Source organism: Coffea arabica, chromosome 2c, assembly GCF_036785885.1.
Source record: "Coffea arabica cultivar ET-39 chromosome 2c, Coffea Arabica ET-39 HiFi, whole genome shotgun sequence".
In the NCBI taxonomy this organism is placed as follows: domain Eukaryota; kingdom Viridiplantae; phylum Streptophyta; class Magnoliopsida; order Gentianales; family Rubiaceae; genus Coffea; species Coffea arabica.
In genome coordinates, this window is record NC_092312.1 from 70,488,188 (window position 1) to 70,507,146 (window position 18,959).

The window sequence follows — 18,959 nt, forward strand, 5'->3', positions numbered from 1 at the left end:
AGATGCAATGTTCGAAGGCTCGTCGAACCTTATCGAGTTTTTTAATTTTTAATTTAAATTTTTTAATATATTATTATTATGAAATTACGCTTATGCTCAAAAGAGTAATTGAATTTACGAAATGTTTTCGAATAGTATGAAAACTTTTAAAGGACAATAATGCATTTTCGCTCAAAAATTGCCAAGAAAAATGAAAATTTCTAAGTCAAACTCGCTAAGACTTGCATTGACTCAATCCAATGCGAGTCGAGCTCAAGTTCTGTGAACAATCATCGAACTTGAGCTCGAGTTTGCATGTCAAGTCGAACTCGAGTATAGTAATACTCAAGTTCGACTCGACTCGATTACATCCCTAAGGTGGAGGATAGGAAGGGCTTATCCATCCATTGTCGTCCTGTTACATGTGTATGGACACATGCATCAATATGTATACAGTATAATTGCAGTTATTAATTATTAGCTTTTTTTTTTTAACTTGACTCTCTTCATTTTTTTTTTCTCTTTTTACTTTTGTTGTATAATTTTGACATTATTGCTATATTTGAAGTTTTGATTGTGTTTAATTTTATTTTTTTTCAATAATGGACATTGTAGTTGAATTTCTGGATGGTGTTCTTTTTATACAAATGTGGTATAAATATAATTATGTCTTTTTTTAAAAAAAATAAATGGAGTAAAAATAGACACTCATTCAAATGCGTGTGAGCCTGGATAGGGCGATGATGAGGGTAAGGATAAGACAGGGAAGGGAAATGGAATTTTTCAAGGCACGGAACGAGAAAGAAAACCCTGCTCCATTGCCATTCTTACACGCCATAATTGTTTCTCTTATCTTATCGACAGTTGTTGCCACTATTAGTTCATGTGAACGGGAGCACTGAAATGGTGTAACACGTTTATTATGTGTCATTCGGGACGACAATAATAGGATTAATTTCATTTACTTCCCCTGTAATTTTACCAAATTACAAGTAGACTCCCTAAACTTTGAAAAATAACAATCATCCCCTTTGGCTTTAACATTGCATAACAAATTGCTCCCTCCCATTAGTTTACTAACGGGTTGTTGATCCAAATCAGTGAAAAGGTAATACAAAAACCCTACACTGCCCCTCTAGATGTTTTTGTATATTAATATTTTAATATTCTACTTATTTATACTATCTAAGAAAAAGACAACATCTTATAAAAGCATAACAAAAAAAAAAGGGTGGGGGGGGGAGGAGGGGGGCGGGGAATGAAGAAAGTATCACTCGGCAAACAAGGAAAGGCCAAAGGAACCCAGCGTATACACCATCAGGTCCATCACCGTTGTCTTTGTCCTCTGTGTTCCCTTTCTCCCCATAACTCATGCCACCACGAAAATTCCTCGGTTCCTTCCTAGATGAACCGAGACAATAATGTTCTATCGCTTTCATGATTCATACTTCTTCTGTCCATAAGCCACACATCTATCAACTTTTCCTTGCCTTTATTTTTCCTTATTTGTTTTCAATTCTAGAACTGCACTGGGGTTCATATATACATAGGCATGGACATTAATAATGGAATTCAAAAATTGTTACTTGCAACTCGCAAGTAGGCCTGTCAACGACCTGGACCCGGACGAGATCCGTCAAATAATTCCGGGTACAGGTAGGGATATAATTTCGTTATCCGGATTCGGATCCGGATCCATTTTATTAAACAAAAAATGGTCGGATATGGAATATGGCATTCCAGCCCGTATTAGACCCGAACCAGGATATAAATTGATTAATAATTTAAAAAATATATCTTATCTTGCTGTCTCATTGACACATGGCACTCTTGGTGAATTTTTGAGCTTTCATTCTTTCCTTTTCTTTCCGTAGGCAATGGTAGACAGACTGGACTGCATTGCGCAATGACCAAATTTGGTCTGGCATTGGTATTCAAGTATGAGGTCCAATTATTTTTATTGGACTTTTCAGTTTGTAAGCCTTTGATAGATGTAATTCAATTACAAATTATTATTATTATTATCATTATTTCAATTTATATTTATTATGATGTCAATTTGAGAGAGTATTTTTCAAATCATCGTATTCTCAAAACACAAAAAAAATATTTAAAATTGATTTCAAGTAGTAGGTCTTGGACAGATGTAATCCAATTATAATATTATAATCATTATCATTATTTGAATTTATATTTATTACGATTTGAAATATCATTTAAAGTTATATTTGACAGATTAACTTGAATTTATTAAAAATCATAGAATTCTATTCATCTTTTTGAAAATTTATATATTTTTTTTATTTTTTTGCTACGTTGTTAATATAACTTTTGCTATTTTAGAAGCCGTCAAAAAATGATAGAAAAATTGTCACATTTTCAAAAATTAAAAGAAATATCCAAATTTCATACCAAGAATTTTATTATTTTAATCTACATGCTAAAAAAATTTAAACTTTCTTAATCAAACCTTGCCTATTTTTGAAACTCAGAGGGAAAAAAAAAAAGATATCTTCAAAGTGGGAAAAATGATAATAAAAAAAACGAAAATTGCCAAATCAGATTAGATAGTTGCTTTTTCCCTTAATGTTTGGTTGTCCTTGACAACAATCTCAACCATGTGATGAATTATCAATTGTACTCAAAATTTTCTTCAGCGTACGTATCCCCATCTACAAGTTACTATACTAACATATACAGTTTCTTTTACATGTTTTATGTTTTCATTTTGCAGTATTAACAAGTTCTTTGCATCGCTTTCCAATTCCTTTAACTTTTAAATACAAAAATCATGTAAATATCTATTGAACTAAACTTAAAAACTATTAATATATTACAAATGCTTTGTTTTTCAATTTCTTTGCTTATATTTATCCAATCATATTATACATATAAATACATCATGTACTTTCCAATTACTAGATAAACAAACATTACAAGAGTTATTAACCTGAAAAAATCTTGAAAAAACAAAAAAATAACAATAATAATTTGTTAATGTACACAATTAACTAGACTCATTATATATATATGTTGCAATTCACTATCAAATTACATTCCATTCCTCTGCCAACTCTAAAATCTCAAGACTGCACAATTTGATTAAAACATAATTAGAGTTTCAAAAACCCCAAAAAATTCCATGTTCCACAGCCTCCACATTTTGAAAATGAAAAGGCAAAAATTATAGCATACAAATTAGAAACAAACAATTAATCAACAAATCTAAATTTAATTAAATTTCTACTAAATTTTATCTATGATATCCACTTCAATTACTTATAAAATAAAGCAAAAAATTTAAATAGCAAGAAGAAGTATAAGAATTCTTCACAGTACTCATTCAGCAATTTTGATTGAACGTATAAATTAATAGTATACTTATATATCCAATATCTAATTTCTTTTCATTTTAATAATATACACACAATACGTATAGATTTAAAAATGACACTTAGCTTAGGGATATTTTTTAAAAATTACCTACCCTTAAACACATTAAGATGGGCACTGGCTGTGCCTAGCATAGCAAAGACTTACTAGTACATATATATATATATATACTAGTTTTGGGGTGCCACGCATTGGCGTGGCACTGCCCAGGTTTGTGTTTAATATGTATATATAATTTTGGTGTTATTTATGAGAAGAGTGTTGTATGGTAATACTGATGCAATGGCGTGATAGGATTTAGTTATTATGGGCAACACATACAAAAGAAAAAATAAAAAACTAATAAATAGAAGAGAAGAAAGCTCCCTGTAGCCTAACCGAAAGCGAAAAACAACGGAGTTAAACTGACATCACAGTCACCCAGCGAGCTCGGATCAATCCAGCATTTGCTCAACAATGACCAAACGTACCATGCAGCAGCCAACTGGACAATGACTCAACGCACCCTATACACAATATAGCGCCACACAGTCACCTACAACAGCACCCACTAACATGCACCCGGTTCAATAAACCCCACTAAAAGGCAATGCCCAGGTTTAAGCTTAGCATGTATAATTTTAGGGTTCTGTTTATAATGCAATGCATGTAATGGTATCCAAATGGAAATTCATGTGCATGTGGTGAGAATATTTGTCTATAATAATGATATACGTGTTATTGAATCTGGAGTAAATATACTTACAGGAGAGATAATTAATTGTATTAGGTTTGTCATGCCTAAATGATTTTTGTTGATAATTTGGAAAGGATTATTTTGTTTTATTTTTTATTGTTCCTTTGATATGTTATAATTTCTTTTATGGGTTATCCTAATTGTTAGGCTCATATAATAACTTAGGTAGTAACTAAGTTAGTATAGTTAAATTCTGATTTTTGTTAACACTCAATTCAATTCTAATTATCATCTACTATTAGCTAGTCAATAGTTTTAGTATAGTTAAATTAGTTAAATTTTTCATTTTGAATTCAAAATTTGATTTTATTATAGTTAAATTAGTTAGCTAGTCAATAGTTTTAGTATAGTTAAATTAGTTAAATTCTAATTAGCTAGTCAACACTCAATTAAATTCTAATTATCATCTACTATTAGCCAGTCAAATGTTTTAGTTTAGCATAGTTAATTTAGTTAAAATTTTCATTTTGATTTTATTATAGTTAAATTAGTTAGCTAGTCAATAGTTTAAGTATAGTTAAATTAGTTAAATTTTTCATTTTGAATTGAAATTTTGATATTTTTTAACACTCTAATTGTAATTAGGAACGATTAGCTCCTTGAATTGGCCAATATTACACCAATAACCGGTCTAATGTGGCTAATATTACACCTATTTGATTTTATATCATATATTTCTAATTGTAATTAGGAAAATTTTGATTTTATTATAGTTAAATTAGTTAGCTAGTCAATAGTTTTAGTATTGTTAAATTAGTTAAATTTTTCATTTTGAATTGAAATTTTGATTTTTTTAACACTCTAATTGTAATTAGGAACGATTAGTTCCTTGAATTGGCCAATATTACACCAATAACCAGTCTAATGTGGCTCCATGCAATCACCAACAAATGAAGAATAGTTATTGGCACCACCGTAACCAAAGGGCCCTCAGATTGGTGTAAATTACTGCAATAACCCACAAAGAGCACAACCCACTAAGACACCCTAACCAAAGGCCCCTCAAATTGACGAAAATTACCGCAATAACCGGACCACAATTACTACAGTAACTTGAGCTTGATACTTTTATATCTTGTAAGATATATATAAGAGAATAATTAAATTATACTACTACAAGTCCTACTAGGTAGAAGTAGAGTATTTTTGCACTAGCTGTTGTTGCGTCATATAAAGTAACATAATGCGTAAGTTACTTTATGCTGCTATTTTGTGTATTTAGAGAAGTCAATAGTTGTTGTTGTATGGTACTTTGGTCCTTGTGTGGAAATGTTAGAACATGGAAGTCACGCACGCGCGAGGGGCAAAGAATGCGGTGCTACGTACTTGCACCTTAGGACAAAGGAGGAAAAGACACCAAATTCGTTCATGACGTGTTCCTTCTTGGCCTCTACTCACACATCAAGAGCTACAAGTTTTCATTTTAGTACAAATGTCTCCTTCTTGGAGAAATACTTCATTCTTAATTAAAGTTTGCCTCCCTAACTTGCTTGCTCCTTAGTGACACTTTACTCCTCTAAATTTTAAATGTATACACTTTTTTTCCTATAGTGATCAGTCAAACACTAGAGATGAGCTTTCTATCCAAAATTTTTAAAATTTGGCCCGCTTGCGCGCGCGCACACACATATGTGTATATATTAGTTGTATGGAGAATGTTACAGTTTAAATGAGAGAAACTTAGCAGGGTTGCATTTTGATCATGCAAAATATAATGTATATTTTGATCCATTAAAAAGTTAGTGGCTGATAAATTGAGCATAGCTATAGTTTAGGGAGAAAATATAACTAGTATTTATTAATATAATACTCCAAATTTACTTCTCTGACTATTATGCATATAGTCAAAGACAAGTGTTATTGCAAAAAATAGGCTTTTAATGGGCCCTTTTTCGGGTAGGCCCGACCCGGATCCGGGACCCGTTGGATTCGGATCCGAAAGAGAAAGTAGAGGACCAGTCAGATATTCAGCCCGGATCTAGAACTGGTATAGTATGCCGGGTCTGGGTTTGGATTTATTAGTTCCAGCCCGGACCCAGCCCGTTGACAGCCCTGCTCGCAAGTTAAATCCATCAAAGCGAAATCTCATCTTCTTGCCTGCCACCTATTCTAAAGACTAAACCTTACCCTGCAAATGGCCAGTTTAAGCACTTCTTGTGTTCGTGATTTATGATTTGCATTGATAAATTGCCTGGCAGTGGGAGTGTTTTCAGCGTAGATGGCACGGGTTGGATCGAGGTCAAGATTTTGATTGGAAATATCTATTTATTTGCGTGATTTTGGGACTTGGATGGGGGAAAAGTAAGTTGGCGGTAGCTTTTGGTGGTAGTGGTAATTTATAGTGAGATTTTGGGGGTCAAGCATTTTGATGAGGGCACAAGTAATCAATGAAGTTGGCGACGATTATGGCTAGATGGTGGTGAAGAAGCAGCACTGTAGATCTCAAGAACTTTCCTTTATTTATAGGGAATTTCGCCAATTTGGTCCCTAAACATTTTCACTTAAACCAATTTCGTCCTTAATGAAATATTTTAACCAATTTAGTCCTTGAACTAGTTTTTTGCTTCCAATGTAAGACTTTTGACAACATTTTACTCACTTCGCGTGGACCAACAGGGGTATAATTGTCATACTTACTTAATCTGCTGCAATTATTCGAAAGACATTCTCCGCCAATGCGATTAACCTTGGAAAACAGAACAAAATTGGGGAAAATTGGGATTAGAACTAGGGCTGAGGTGAACGGATGATGGAGGCCAGAATTGAACACGGAATGCGACCATCAGAGGCAATGGACAATGGCGATTCTGACAAGGATGGCAACGATCAAGTGGAGTCATCAACAAGATCAAGTAAGTCTGCACTTCAAACATAAACCTCATCAACCGTATGCATGAGGGGCTTGAGTTGACTGCCATTAGTGTGTTGGAATGGTGATAAAAGCATTGATAATGGAAGGGGTTGAGGGAGGGAGGGTTTAATTTGGCAGCATTGTATAGCAGGGATGGGGCATGAACAGGTTAGGGGATGTTGAAATTTTTGTTAAAGTACTTATAGATTTCACATGGAAAAGATCGCCACCCTTCTGACCCCTCTGACGCCGCCACCCTCCGCAGTGCTTCAATCGTTTGGTTCCGCAACGACCTTCGGGTACACGACAATGAGTGCCTCAACTCTGCCAACAACGAGTCCATGTCAGTCTTGCCCGTCTACTGTTTCGACCCGAGGGACTACGGGAAATCCTCTTCTGGGTTCGATAAGACTGGCCCGTTTAGGGCCACTTTCTTGCTTGAATCCGTCGCCGACTTGAGAAAAACTCTGCAGGCTAAGGGGTCTGATCTTGTGGTGAGAATTGGGAAGCCAGAGATTGTACTGGTGGAGCTGGCGCAGGCCGTTGGGGCGGAAGCTGTGTATGCCCACAGGGAGGTATCGCATGACGAGGTGAAGGCGGAGGATAATATCGAGGCGGTGTTGAAAGAGGAAGGAGTGGAGGTTAAGTACTTTTGGGGAAGCACATTGTATCATATTGACGATTTGCCCTTTAAATTGACGGAAATGCCGACTAACTACGGCGGGTTTAAGGAGAAAGTGCAGGGACTGGAGGTTAGGAAGACAATAGAGGCCCTGGATCAGGTGAAAGGATTGCCTGCTAAGGGAGATGTGGAGCCTGGGGAGATTCCGTCCTTGGTTGATTTGGGTCTCAAGAGTTTAGACAGTCTATGCTTCTTTCTAATGTCTATTTGAACGGGGGCTTATTCTTGACTGTGCTTGGATTTTGGGAATAGAGTGGGGCTGCGGAGCAAATTTATTTACTTGGATCCATGGTGTAAATCAAACCTCAATAATGATGAACTCCGAACTTGTCTAAAACTGGCTATTGAGCATTTAGTAATACGGAACTGTTTCTGTATAAAAAAAAAAAAAGAAAAATTTGTACGGGTTGGGGATACTGGGGGCAGATGGAATGCATGTTGTTTTACTCATTTTTTTATTGCAAACTTACCTCCTGGCAGAATGGAAAGCCAGCAGCAAGTGCCTCTCTTGTTGGAGGGGAGACAGAAGCGTTGCAGAGGCTTGGAAGATTTGCAACTGAATCGCATTGGCGGGAATGTCTTTCGAATAATTGCAGCAGATTAAGCAAGTGTGACAATTATACCCCTGTTGGTCCACGCGAAGTGAGTAAAATGTTGTCAAAAGTCCTACATTGGAAGTAAAAAACTAGTTCAAGGACTAAATTGGTTAAAATATTTCATTAAGGACGAAATTGGTTTAAGTGAAAATGTTTAGGGATCAAATTGGCGAAATTCCCTTATTTATATTCTCTATCTTCTTCAAATTAATTTATTCACGGCAAACTACATTAACTTTGGCATAAACCTTTCTTATTTTTTACAAGGGGTTAATTTTGTCTATACAAGAGAAATTTTAACACCATTTAGCATCTGTTAAGTCGAAGGGGATAATTGTTATTTTTCAAAACTATTATCTCAAATAAACTCCTATCCAAACGAACTCAAGGGTCTAATGGTAGTTTGGTCAAACTACAAGGGATGTAGATGTAATTAACCCATAATAATAAGTTAGCATTCGAATTTTATGGAGTATTTTTATTCAAGTAAGTTAAATTTTTAATACGACAATGATCACCAGAAAAAGGAACAATATACGTAGAAGAACCTTAACCATACGGAAGAAACATCCCAAGTTCCAACTCAAGAAGCCAACTTAAAACACGCCAAACGGACCTTACAATGACCTGTTCGTGTTTTACCCATGAGGAAGACTCCCTCCGTCAAAGGACTTCGAACGTTATCTTGTCGTTAAAAGTAAATTAAACCTCAAAACTCATTTATGTTTCTTCCATTTTTTGATCCACCTGTTGTAATAAACCAAAATCAAACCATCCATCCCGAATGAAAAACTAGCCAGTAGTAGCTTTTGAAATTATGGGTTCTCTAAAACTCATATTCCGTCCCTTTGCCCAGTAATTAAAATCTTATTTCATTTCAACCCTTTATATTTTACTAGCATCCAAATTTGCTTAGCTTAATATCCCAAAATTTAACTGTCAACCTGATAAAAGTTCAACTTAGGTACATCAAATGTGAAGAACGAGATCAACATCTAGAGTAGAAAAATATGAGTTTACATAGAGTAATTATTTGAAATAATTACTGTAGCACTTTTTACGATGTGATGTTCGTGAGATAAAAAGTTAGTTAAGAATATAAAAAAATGAATTGAAAAATGTGTTTATAATATAAATAAAATATTATTTAAAATAAATGTGCTATCGAAATTGCTTATCGTATTAATTTATAAGTTTAGTACAATGGAAAATGAGTAGATTCCATGCCATCCGAGGATTTGGGCCCAAGGCAATCGCAAAAATATAGCCTGCGTATTATAAGTTTATGGTTAGGGCGATGACCATGACAAACTCTATTCGTCTCGGGCCCTCAGCCTTTTTCTACAAGGGATTCTACCTTAAACTATTTCTGTTTTGTTAACCGAGCCGGGGGCCCATTTAGACACTTGTCGTTGCTGTCCCTTTTGTTGTGCTTTCTTACATTTTCTCAAGGTATTTTTTTCCTCTTTTTAAGAAGGGTTAATATTTTCTATAATGGATAGTCATTAGATGTATAACAATTATATAAAATTTAAATTTAAAATATAAGTTATTGCAACCCCAAACTGGGCCTCAAAGTCATTCTTAAATTAAGAGATAAAATCTCCAAAAACCCTTATAGGGATTGTTGTTGGCTTTGAAAGTATATATGCATATACACACACATATATAAGAGGACCTTTGAAAGAATAGGAAAACATGGAAAAATGAGAATAATTTTAAAATTTGAGATTTTTCTCATTTTCAGTTGACTGCACCTATTATCATCATGCTATAATTAACGCCAGGAAATTATATGAACAGATTGCGATGTATTATTTGCACTTTTTTGTATGATGTGAAAGTCCATCTGAATCAATTAGCCCAATCACAGTCTTAAGGAATTCAATTTGCTACAGACCACATTAACACTTTGCATACGTTTCAATTGCTGATGGTCTCTTAATTTTTAGAGTGAGTGGTCGAAATGATCGCTCAACTATTTAAAATGCCGCCCTTTGATCATTAAACTTTTTTTTTAGCAGAAAAAGTCACTAAAATCGCATAAACGTGCCAGCGAAGTCATTTTATCGAATTTTAGTGGTGAATCATCCGGTTACAAAGGGTCTTGAGTTGAATAAATATTCTGGTATGGGCAAAAATGTCCAAAAGATTATCCTCCTCTTCTTCTTTTTCTTCCAGGTGGAATTCTTCAGTGGTTGTGGATAATTTGAGGGCGTATTTGCAGATTTATTGACGTGGCTTCAACATTGGGGCTTGATTATGATATATCTGATCATGCTTTTCAGCTTTTTAGGAATTGTTCTTCTGCTGCTTGCTTCAGAAATCGAAGCGGTGAAGCTCTTGCTACTGCTGCGCTTGTTCAGGCCATCAGAGAAGCTCAAGAACCCAGAACCCTCCAGGAATATGGCATTATAATGGGGCCGTAAATATATTTGATCATTACCTTTTCATAATAATATGCCTGTTCAGGGGCCATTCCCTCTTTACATCTCTCTCTCTCTCTCTCTTTTTTTGCTTTCTTTTCTTTTCTTGGGAAAACTGAAGAAAAGAGAGAGTGAACGGCCGAAATGGAAGGAACAGGTTTGTTATATTTTGTTGGACAATTTTGCCCCCTCAAAAATATTCGTCCACGAGTGAATAATGCTTCTTAACCGGATGATTTACCGCTAAAATTCGGTAAAATGATTTCGCTGGCACATTTACAGGAGTTTACTGACTTTTTTTGACCACAAAAAAGATTTGATGACTAAAGAGTGGCGTTTTAAGTAGTTGAGCGATCATTTCGACCTTCCACTCTAATTTTTATAAAGAGATATTCTATTTTGTGCCCGATTAAAAGTAGGCCCATGTCACTCCTTTTGTGTAAAGATAAAATATGTATATGCAGTCCGTTAATAAAATTTATTTTTTATTAAAAAAAGAAGAAAAAAATAAATGGAATTCAACGGTGAAATTATAAGTTTGATTTTTCATTATAGGCCTACCTCTTCCTGTCTCTTTCTCTCTTTTTCTTTTCTTTTTCTGTATAATAAGAGCATGCACATAAATACCAAAAAAAATATTTTATAATAAAAACAAATTTATATTGTTGCTCCTCTTTTGTCAAAAGGTGGATTCTGGCATAGTATTTTCCCATTTGAAGGAGTAGACTACAACAAGTGACGTGGGTCATGATGTCAAATTCAACAGAAATTAAAGGTTAGAAGGCCTAAACTCAAGTTCTCCACAAATTATTTGAAAAATATTTGTGTTCTAGATCCTGAATTCCTGAGACACAAGAAAACCGTATCATCAAAAGCTTCGCGGCCCTTTCTTTATCCTATTTCCAATTGCCCTTCAAGTACTGTCATGTGTCATGCACAAATGGTTAAGGAATAAGGATATTTTTGGAAAGTATGACAAAAACTTTTGGGCAGGTAGAATGTGTATGTATTGAGTTGATAATACTTCACCCTTAAAAAATTTAAGGGTTTGTTTAACGAGGTAAAAATAATTTTAAAAAAAATCTAAATACGAGGAATAATGTGAATATGTGTGTATATGATACAGTAACGAGTGCCTATTTAAAGTAATATGTGTGTATATCAAACAGGTGTATATAGGGCACTCGTCGTGATAATGTTTCATTTCATGTGTCACATTTTTTAAAATGTACGATTAATTAGGGGAAGTGAATAACTATAGGGGAGCATATGTAATATTAAATAGAAAAAGTATGTAAATACAAAGGCGGGTAATAATTGTTAGTATGTGTATATACATAATAGATTAGGTGAATGTTAAATTTATTAACTAGCGTCCTGGAATACCTTTTAGAGAAACCGTACCCTTGGAAAAAACTCAGAAATACAAGGACAATCACTTCTTTTACAAGTATTAAATACTGTTCCATACTTCCACCCACGACATGCCGATCTATGTCCAAATATGGACAATTGTTAGATACTAAGAAGTCAGAAAACCATATCCTAAAAATCTTCACGCCCTTCTATTTTTTGCAGCTTTCATCAGATTTCGTGTACATTTAGATTAAGTATACAGTCATATTTGGGAAGTGTGACAAAAATTGTAGGGTTCTGGCTACGGTGGAAACTGAATATTTCTTCCTACCATGGGCAGAACAAATAAGAGGAAGGCTTAGTGGGCGCCGGTAGACCGAGGCAGCCAAAAGATATACTATAGACGGGTGAAAGACGGCTGCTTGTAGGACCAAAAAAAAAAAAAAAAAAAATCAATCCACATACAGGGTAGAAAACATTCTCAAATTACAAGGGAGGCTCCCTCTGCAAATTTGGTCATTTTAAAATGGCTCGATAATTGGAGATGTTTTGAAAATTTTCCAGACATATATAGGTTCCCAAAAAAAAAAAAAACTAGTGAATGGTGTCAAAGAAATATGAAATAAAAAAGCAGTGGGAAGAAAGAAAATGGGTGGACTTTTCAAACATAGTACTACAATTTAGTTCTTAAAATGAAAAAAGAAATAATGACTTATAAGTATCGTAGAAAGATAAGTTAACTAAATCCAATATAAAGATGAATATATGAGTTAGGAATCTATATGTGACTACATTATATGGTAACTAACGAAAGCAGTAAATCGTAGTATTCTGAATAACGATTTAATTAGAAAGTGAATTACAATTTGATTTTTCCATATGCATAAAGGAGTTAAGGTCCCTATATTCAAAAAAAAAAAAAAAAAATCAACAGGAAAGGGGTGGGATTTAAGAAGCGGGGAGGGGGCAGAGAAATTTGAACCTGAAAGTTTTTATTTTTGGGGCCTCAAGTTTATCTACCAATTATACATTCTGAATGATGAATTATCATACGTACACTACCATTGGATCTAAAAAGAAAAAAGAAAAGGTCCCATATAGTGTTTAAACATAAGTAGTCATATTTTATTGTAATAAAGAATAAAAACGTATTTAATTAGTAAATAAATTTTTTAACCAAATACAAAAAAGAACCAATGAAACTTTGGACCACAATACAAATGGTGATCGTGATGAGTTTCAGTTGGTGAAATATTACAAGAGTTAAAAAGGATTTAGGTATTAACACGAGAAATAAGTTAACAACAATTGAAAAATTTGCTTGAATTTTTGAAATAAGGATAAAGAAAGAGAGGGGAAAATGTAAAAGAAAAGAAAATAATAGTAAATGTGTCTAAGAAACTTTAAATACACTTAGTGGATTTACTTAACCCCATGAATAGTAAAGTTTCAATATGCATTTAGACTTAAATGAGTCATTCGAATCTATTAAATCAAAACTCACGAAATAAATAAGTTTGAGTGACAGCGTATAAGCATGACAAGTAATTTACATTTGAATTCAACTTGAAATTTTGCACATATGATGCATCCACATGACTAGTATGCATCCACACATGTTTAATATTTTCTAAACTTTTATGTCCTTGCTATTAAGAGTATTTAATTTTTTCTCATTATGGCTTCAAGGGTAGTTTTGTTAATTAGTTAATTACACACCCTCCTACTTTTGAATATGAACTTAAATTATATTAGTAATTAGCCAATTGAAATCAATTGCCAGATAACTAAACACCCTAAAAAATCACCATATCATAAATATCCTTTACAAAAACTAATTTTCATGAATGATATTTTTACAAATGACGAGTAAAACCTTTAGAAATTAATACTCGATAAATTAATGTCTATTAAATAATAATTTTATGATCCCGACTTGGGTTAACGAGGTAAATTAATAATTTTGATAAAATAATAATTCTTTTGACAATTTTTTATAACCTTTGGTCTTATTCATATCATAAATTAATAATTCACTAAAATTACATATCATATTTTCCTATAGGGTCAAAAACAAAAAAAACCCTATGTGGTAAACCTAATATACAAAAAAGTTCCCAATAATTTCAAAACATACAACATGACACCTCATGCTTTGAATTAAATTGTAAAGGTGACGGAATCCTGTAAAATTAACGGGAACGGATGAAATGATAAAAATGCCCTAATATAACTAAGCAAAAGGTAGTTCAACAAAATCATTTATTTCATTCTCTAAATAGAGAAAATTAGAGGCTAAGGGGTAAAATATGTATATTTGTTAAAAATTAGGTATAAAAAATTTGTTTTTAGGTTCCAATATGTCATTTCTGTTAATTTTAACGGATTTCGTTACTTTTACAATTTAGTGCAATGCATGAGGTGTCGTTTTCTATATTTTGAAATTACGGGGTTTTTCCGTATATTAGATTTACCACAAGGGGATTTTTTATTTTTTACCCTTTCGTAAAATATGAGTCTATTGTGGTTTGTTATTTCTCAAAATTTAAATCTAACTAAATCTCACCCCTAATTTTTCTTACTCTATCTAAACGTTTTGGACTTGAATTCTCATGTTGCAGCAAGGAATTATGAAGAGTTATTGATGCTTTGAGTGCTTCTTTCTGCGTAACAGGCTTCAAAGCTACAGTATCATCCTCAGTTTCATCATTAACAAGATTTTCAGTCATGCCAACAACAAATTCTTCTAAACTTGAGACTTCTGAATTTGTATAATTTTCCCCCGGAGAATCAATAGGTAACATTCATTTTATTATGGTAGTTGAAATTATTGATTATCATCTTAAGTTCATAAATATCTTAGATTTTTAGTCTCCTTTTATCATACTAGTATAATATCAACTTAAAAAACAAAAAACTAGAACAAATTGAGAGAGCGAAGAAAATTTAGAAGAAAACGAATTAGGAAAATAGGAAAAAATGTAAAAGGTATACCATTTTTTAATTACCAAACCCTTTATGGGTTCAACAAAAATCCATTATCATTAACTAATGATAGTGATAGTGAATAATGAGCTTTTACTAAACAATAAGTTTTAATTACTTGGTTTAGCAGTGGAGTTACCCACCGGCATAAAAATTGGAGGAATTTTTTGCTAAGAAATTAGTTTAATTTCTTTTAGGTAGATTTCTTAATTTGTGTAAGTAACTAGTTTTCTAATTGGTTTTAGTTACTTGAAATAATAGCCAAGAAATTTCCTATTTTGTTTAGGATTTATAAGTTATTTCCTATTCTGTATAAGTTTAGAAATTAGCATTGATTTCCTGTTGTTATTTAATTTTTGGCCAAATAATGTTCTTTATAAATAGGTGGGTTGACGTACTATAAAGTGGCACACAAGGGCAATATGTAGTTTTATACATGGGGTGAGAGAGGGTTCTTGAGAGATGAAAGATGGTATATAAGGGTTGGCTTTGGATTCAAATTGTATTTTTGTATATGATTTTTCTTTCATAATAAAGAACGAATTTTCTATCATGTGTGTTGTTTATCTTTCATGCTTGTGGCTTGTTTGTCATTAAATTATCGTATTCTTGATGTTTCAATATTCGTGTATTCCGCTCTTGGGTCTCAGCATTTTTTATAATCATACGCACATAAATTGAATATTATTAAAAATGGAAAATGATGGCCATTGGATTCATTTTGAGAAAAGGAATTTGGCATTTATGTCTTATTGTCTCTCGGCTCTTTACGTTCTCTCAATTGAGCACTTACGTAGATGATAATTAATTTATCAACCCAATCCAATGTATACCCATACATGATACATGCAGTTAAGTCCTTCCGAAAGTCCCACATTCCTCTGCTCCGTAATTCACCTGCCGGTTGCCTAAACCTATGTGTACCCGTAAGCCTTTGACAATGGTCCCAGGCTGAGTTGTTGTGATTGCATTGGCTCTGCTCATGGTGGGAAGAAAGAAATCCCCACTTTGCACACTTGAAGCAACCAAAATTGTAGTGTGCCTAATTTACCAAAAATGTGTACAGACAAATTTTAATAACTAAAAGTTAGTGCATGGATGACCTTTCTGTATTTTGACTGTTTTCGGTACCTCTCGGTGAACTGAGGTAAGGGTCATTTCCTTCTTGTAGTATACTGTAATATATTCTTTCTTGTTTTTGGTAGATGCCAGTACTTTTCATGGTTCCCATTTTGGAAACTGGATGGTCCAAAGGAACGATACTACTGACCAATGGATGAACGTGGATGAACTAATCAGTTTCTTCGGTCGTTTTTTAATGTTTGATAAAATAAAAGCCAATATTATTAATAAATTAGCTGAAAATTGTCCGGTACGATTTGCTTGACAAAGCAATCTGCATTAATGGCAGAAAACACATAGAACATCTCATCAATATATTTGATATGAAAATGTAAGACCCGTCTCTTTTAGAGACAATTATGATCCACATGATTTGACATTTTGTCAATAATTAATTAGTATCTCCCATTCTGTAATGATTGATGGGTATCTTCTGCTAATTGATATCTTATTCAATCAGTTAACCAATTAAATCAATCAATTAATTAGAAAAGATTATGGATTATGTCAAGATTTCTTTGATGGAAGGAAACCATAGGGATTTGGTAATTGTCAAAAAGGGTCCACGGTCTAACCTATAAATAGCCTATGGTATTCTATCAACGCAAAAGTTTTTGGTTAGGCATAGGTTAGAAGATTTTTACTCTAACTTCTTCTTCTACATATTTTTGTTTTTTGTTTTAAGAATAGACAAGAAGAAATCCAAGAGATAAGGAGAGACCAACCTGTGTTTGACAACAATGGTTAGAGATAAGTTTATTTAGATTTTCACTGCGTGGTACATTCATATGTATACAGTTAATTTAACATGTGGTATCAAAGCCAATCTCTAATCATGTTGTTCAGCTTATAACTTCATGGTCTTTTGGCAATCTAATAAAAGTTTTAGAGATTCATATCAAGTTTGAATGAATCGAATTTAATTTGCTATGGGATCTACGGTCTCATTTTCTCAATAATTGAGATTTAATAACTAATGCCATGTATATGTATCATTCATATGATACCTTATTTGGTTATGCAATTCATCCAGACTTCCTCCAATAATCTGGTATGACTGCAAGTAATTTGAGTATTTCTTGGACTTGCGTGTTTTAATCTAGATGTGAATTTCGATTGCAAGTAATTTGAATCTAATTGTAATGAATAGAAGAGTTAGGAATCTAGATGTGACTACATTATATGGTGACTAACGAAAGCTGTAAATCTTAGTATTATGAATAACGATTTAGTTAGAAATTGGATTACAATTAGGTTTTTCGATATGCATATAGGAGTTAAGGTCCCTGTATTTAAAAAAAAAATTTCAACAGGTAAGGGGTGAGATTTAAGAAGCGGGGAGAGGGTAGAGAAATTTGAACCCGAAAGTTTTAATTTTTGGGGCCTCAAGTTTATCTACCAATTATACATTCTGAATGATGAATTATCATACGTACACTACCATTGGATCTAAAAGGAAAAAGAAAAGGTCTCGTATATTGTTTAAACATAAGTAATCATATTTTATTGTAATAAAAAATAAAAACATATTAAATTAGTAAATAAAATTTTTAACCAAATACAAAAAAAAAAAGAACCAATGAAACTTTGGACCACAATAAAAATGGTGATCGTGATGAGTTTCAGTTGGTGAAATATTACAAGAGTTAAAAAGGATTTAGGTATTAACACGAGAAATCAGTTAACAACAATTGAAAATTTTGCTTGAGTTTTTGAAATAAGGATAAAGAAAGAGAGGGGAAAATGTAAAAGAAAAGAAAATAATAGTAAATGTGGCTAAAAAACTTTAAAAACACTTATTGGATTTACTTGACCCCATGAATGGTTAGAGGTAAGTCTATTTAGATTTTCGCTGCGTAATACATTCACATGTACATAGTTAGTTTAATAGAAAAATCATTAGACTTAACAGAGTTACAAAATATAAAAGGCTACACTGTGAATCACAAACTACTGGATCTGACTAATTGCATGAGCTGCTTCATAGATATTTGTGCATGTTTATTCCCTTAAATTTACTATCCAACTAGTTTAAATTCAAAACTGATGCTAAGATTTGATGAGAAGATCCAAAAAATTTTAGATATGAGAAAAAAATAACAAAAGCTAAATAAGAAATTTCGGTTGTGTTAATAAGTCTAGCTTTTTAATGAAATCAGAAATCTCGAAGATGATAGGAGCCTCGAAGGTTTTGAGTTAATACCCATCCCCAAGCTCATCTTCACCTATCAAGTCTAGGAAACATAAAATTTGTTTAGTGGCTGCTTAAGCTGCAGCTGCACGTAGAACTCTCAAGTGTTATTATTATTATTATTATTTTTTTTTGAAAAAAATGATAGAACACAATGAGGATTGTAAATGCGAGTCGGCACGACAAAATTATAAATTAAGCGTGAATTAAATGTATTAATGAGTTGTCAGTGAACAACCGCTAATCCAAAATAATAAATGGTAATCACTTGATTACAAGTGTTAAATACTGCTCCACTCTCAAGTTAATTAACTTGGCTTGCTAATCAATTCCAAAACAAGAGAAAGAAACAAGATCGCAGCTAATTTGCACTCAAAAGAAATTCCTACAAGAGATAAAGAAAATAAAGTCTAGAAGGTTGAATCATTGAACCACAAGACCAAAATGGTTGATGTGATTGCAGTTACTGAAATCTTAGCCTGCTCGATCAATTTGGCAGGCTAGAAGTTTAAATCTTAAACTATTTTTAATTTGCTTAGTGTAGATTGTGACCGTGATGATAAGGTTGGAATGAAAATATTATAGCTTTTAATGAAAACTCGCGTCAAGTAACGAGTAGAAAGATTTCATGATTTTGAAAGG

The 18,959-nt window shown here is 33.0% G+C and overlaps 1 protein-coding gene across 1 annotated transcript; it reads left to right on the forward strand.

Moving 5' to 3' along the window:
- The first annotated feature begins 6,857 nt into the window (after positions 1-6,857).
- Positions 6,858-7,867, forward strand: LOC113724601 (blue-light photoreceptor PHR2-like). Its single transcript, XM_027247487.1, has 2 exons — positions 6,858-6,960; positions 7,182-7,867. Exons 1-2 carry the CDS (start codon positions 6,858-6,860, stop codon positions 7,850-7,852), a joined length of 774 nt encoding a protein of 257 aa, XP_027103288.1. The 3' UTR covers positions 7,853-7,867.
- Positions 7,868-18,959: the final 11,092 nt, after the last annotated feature.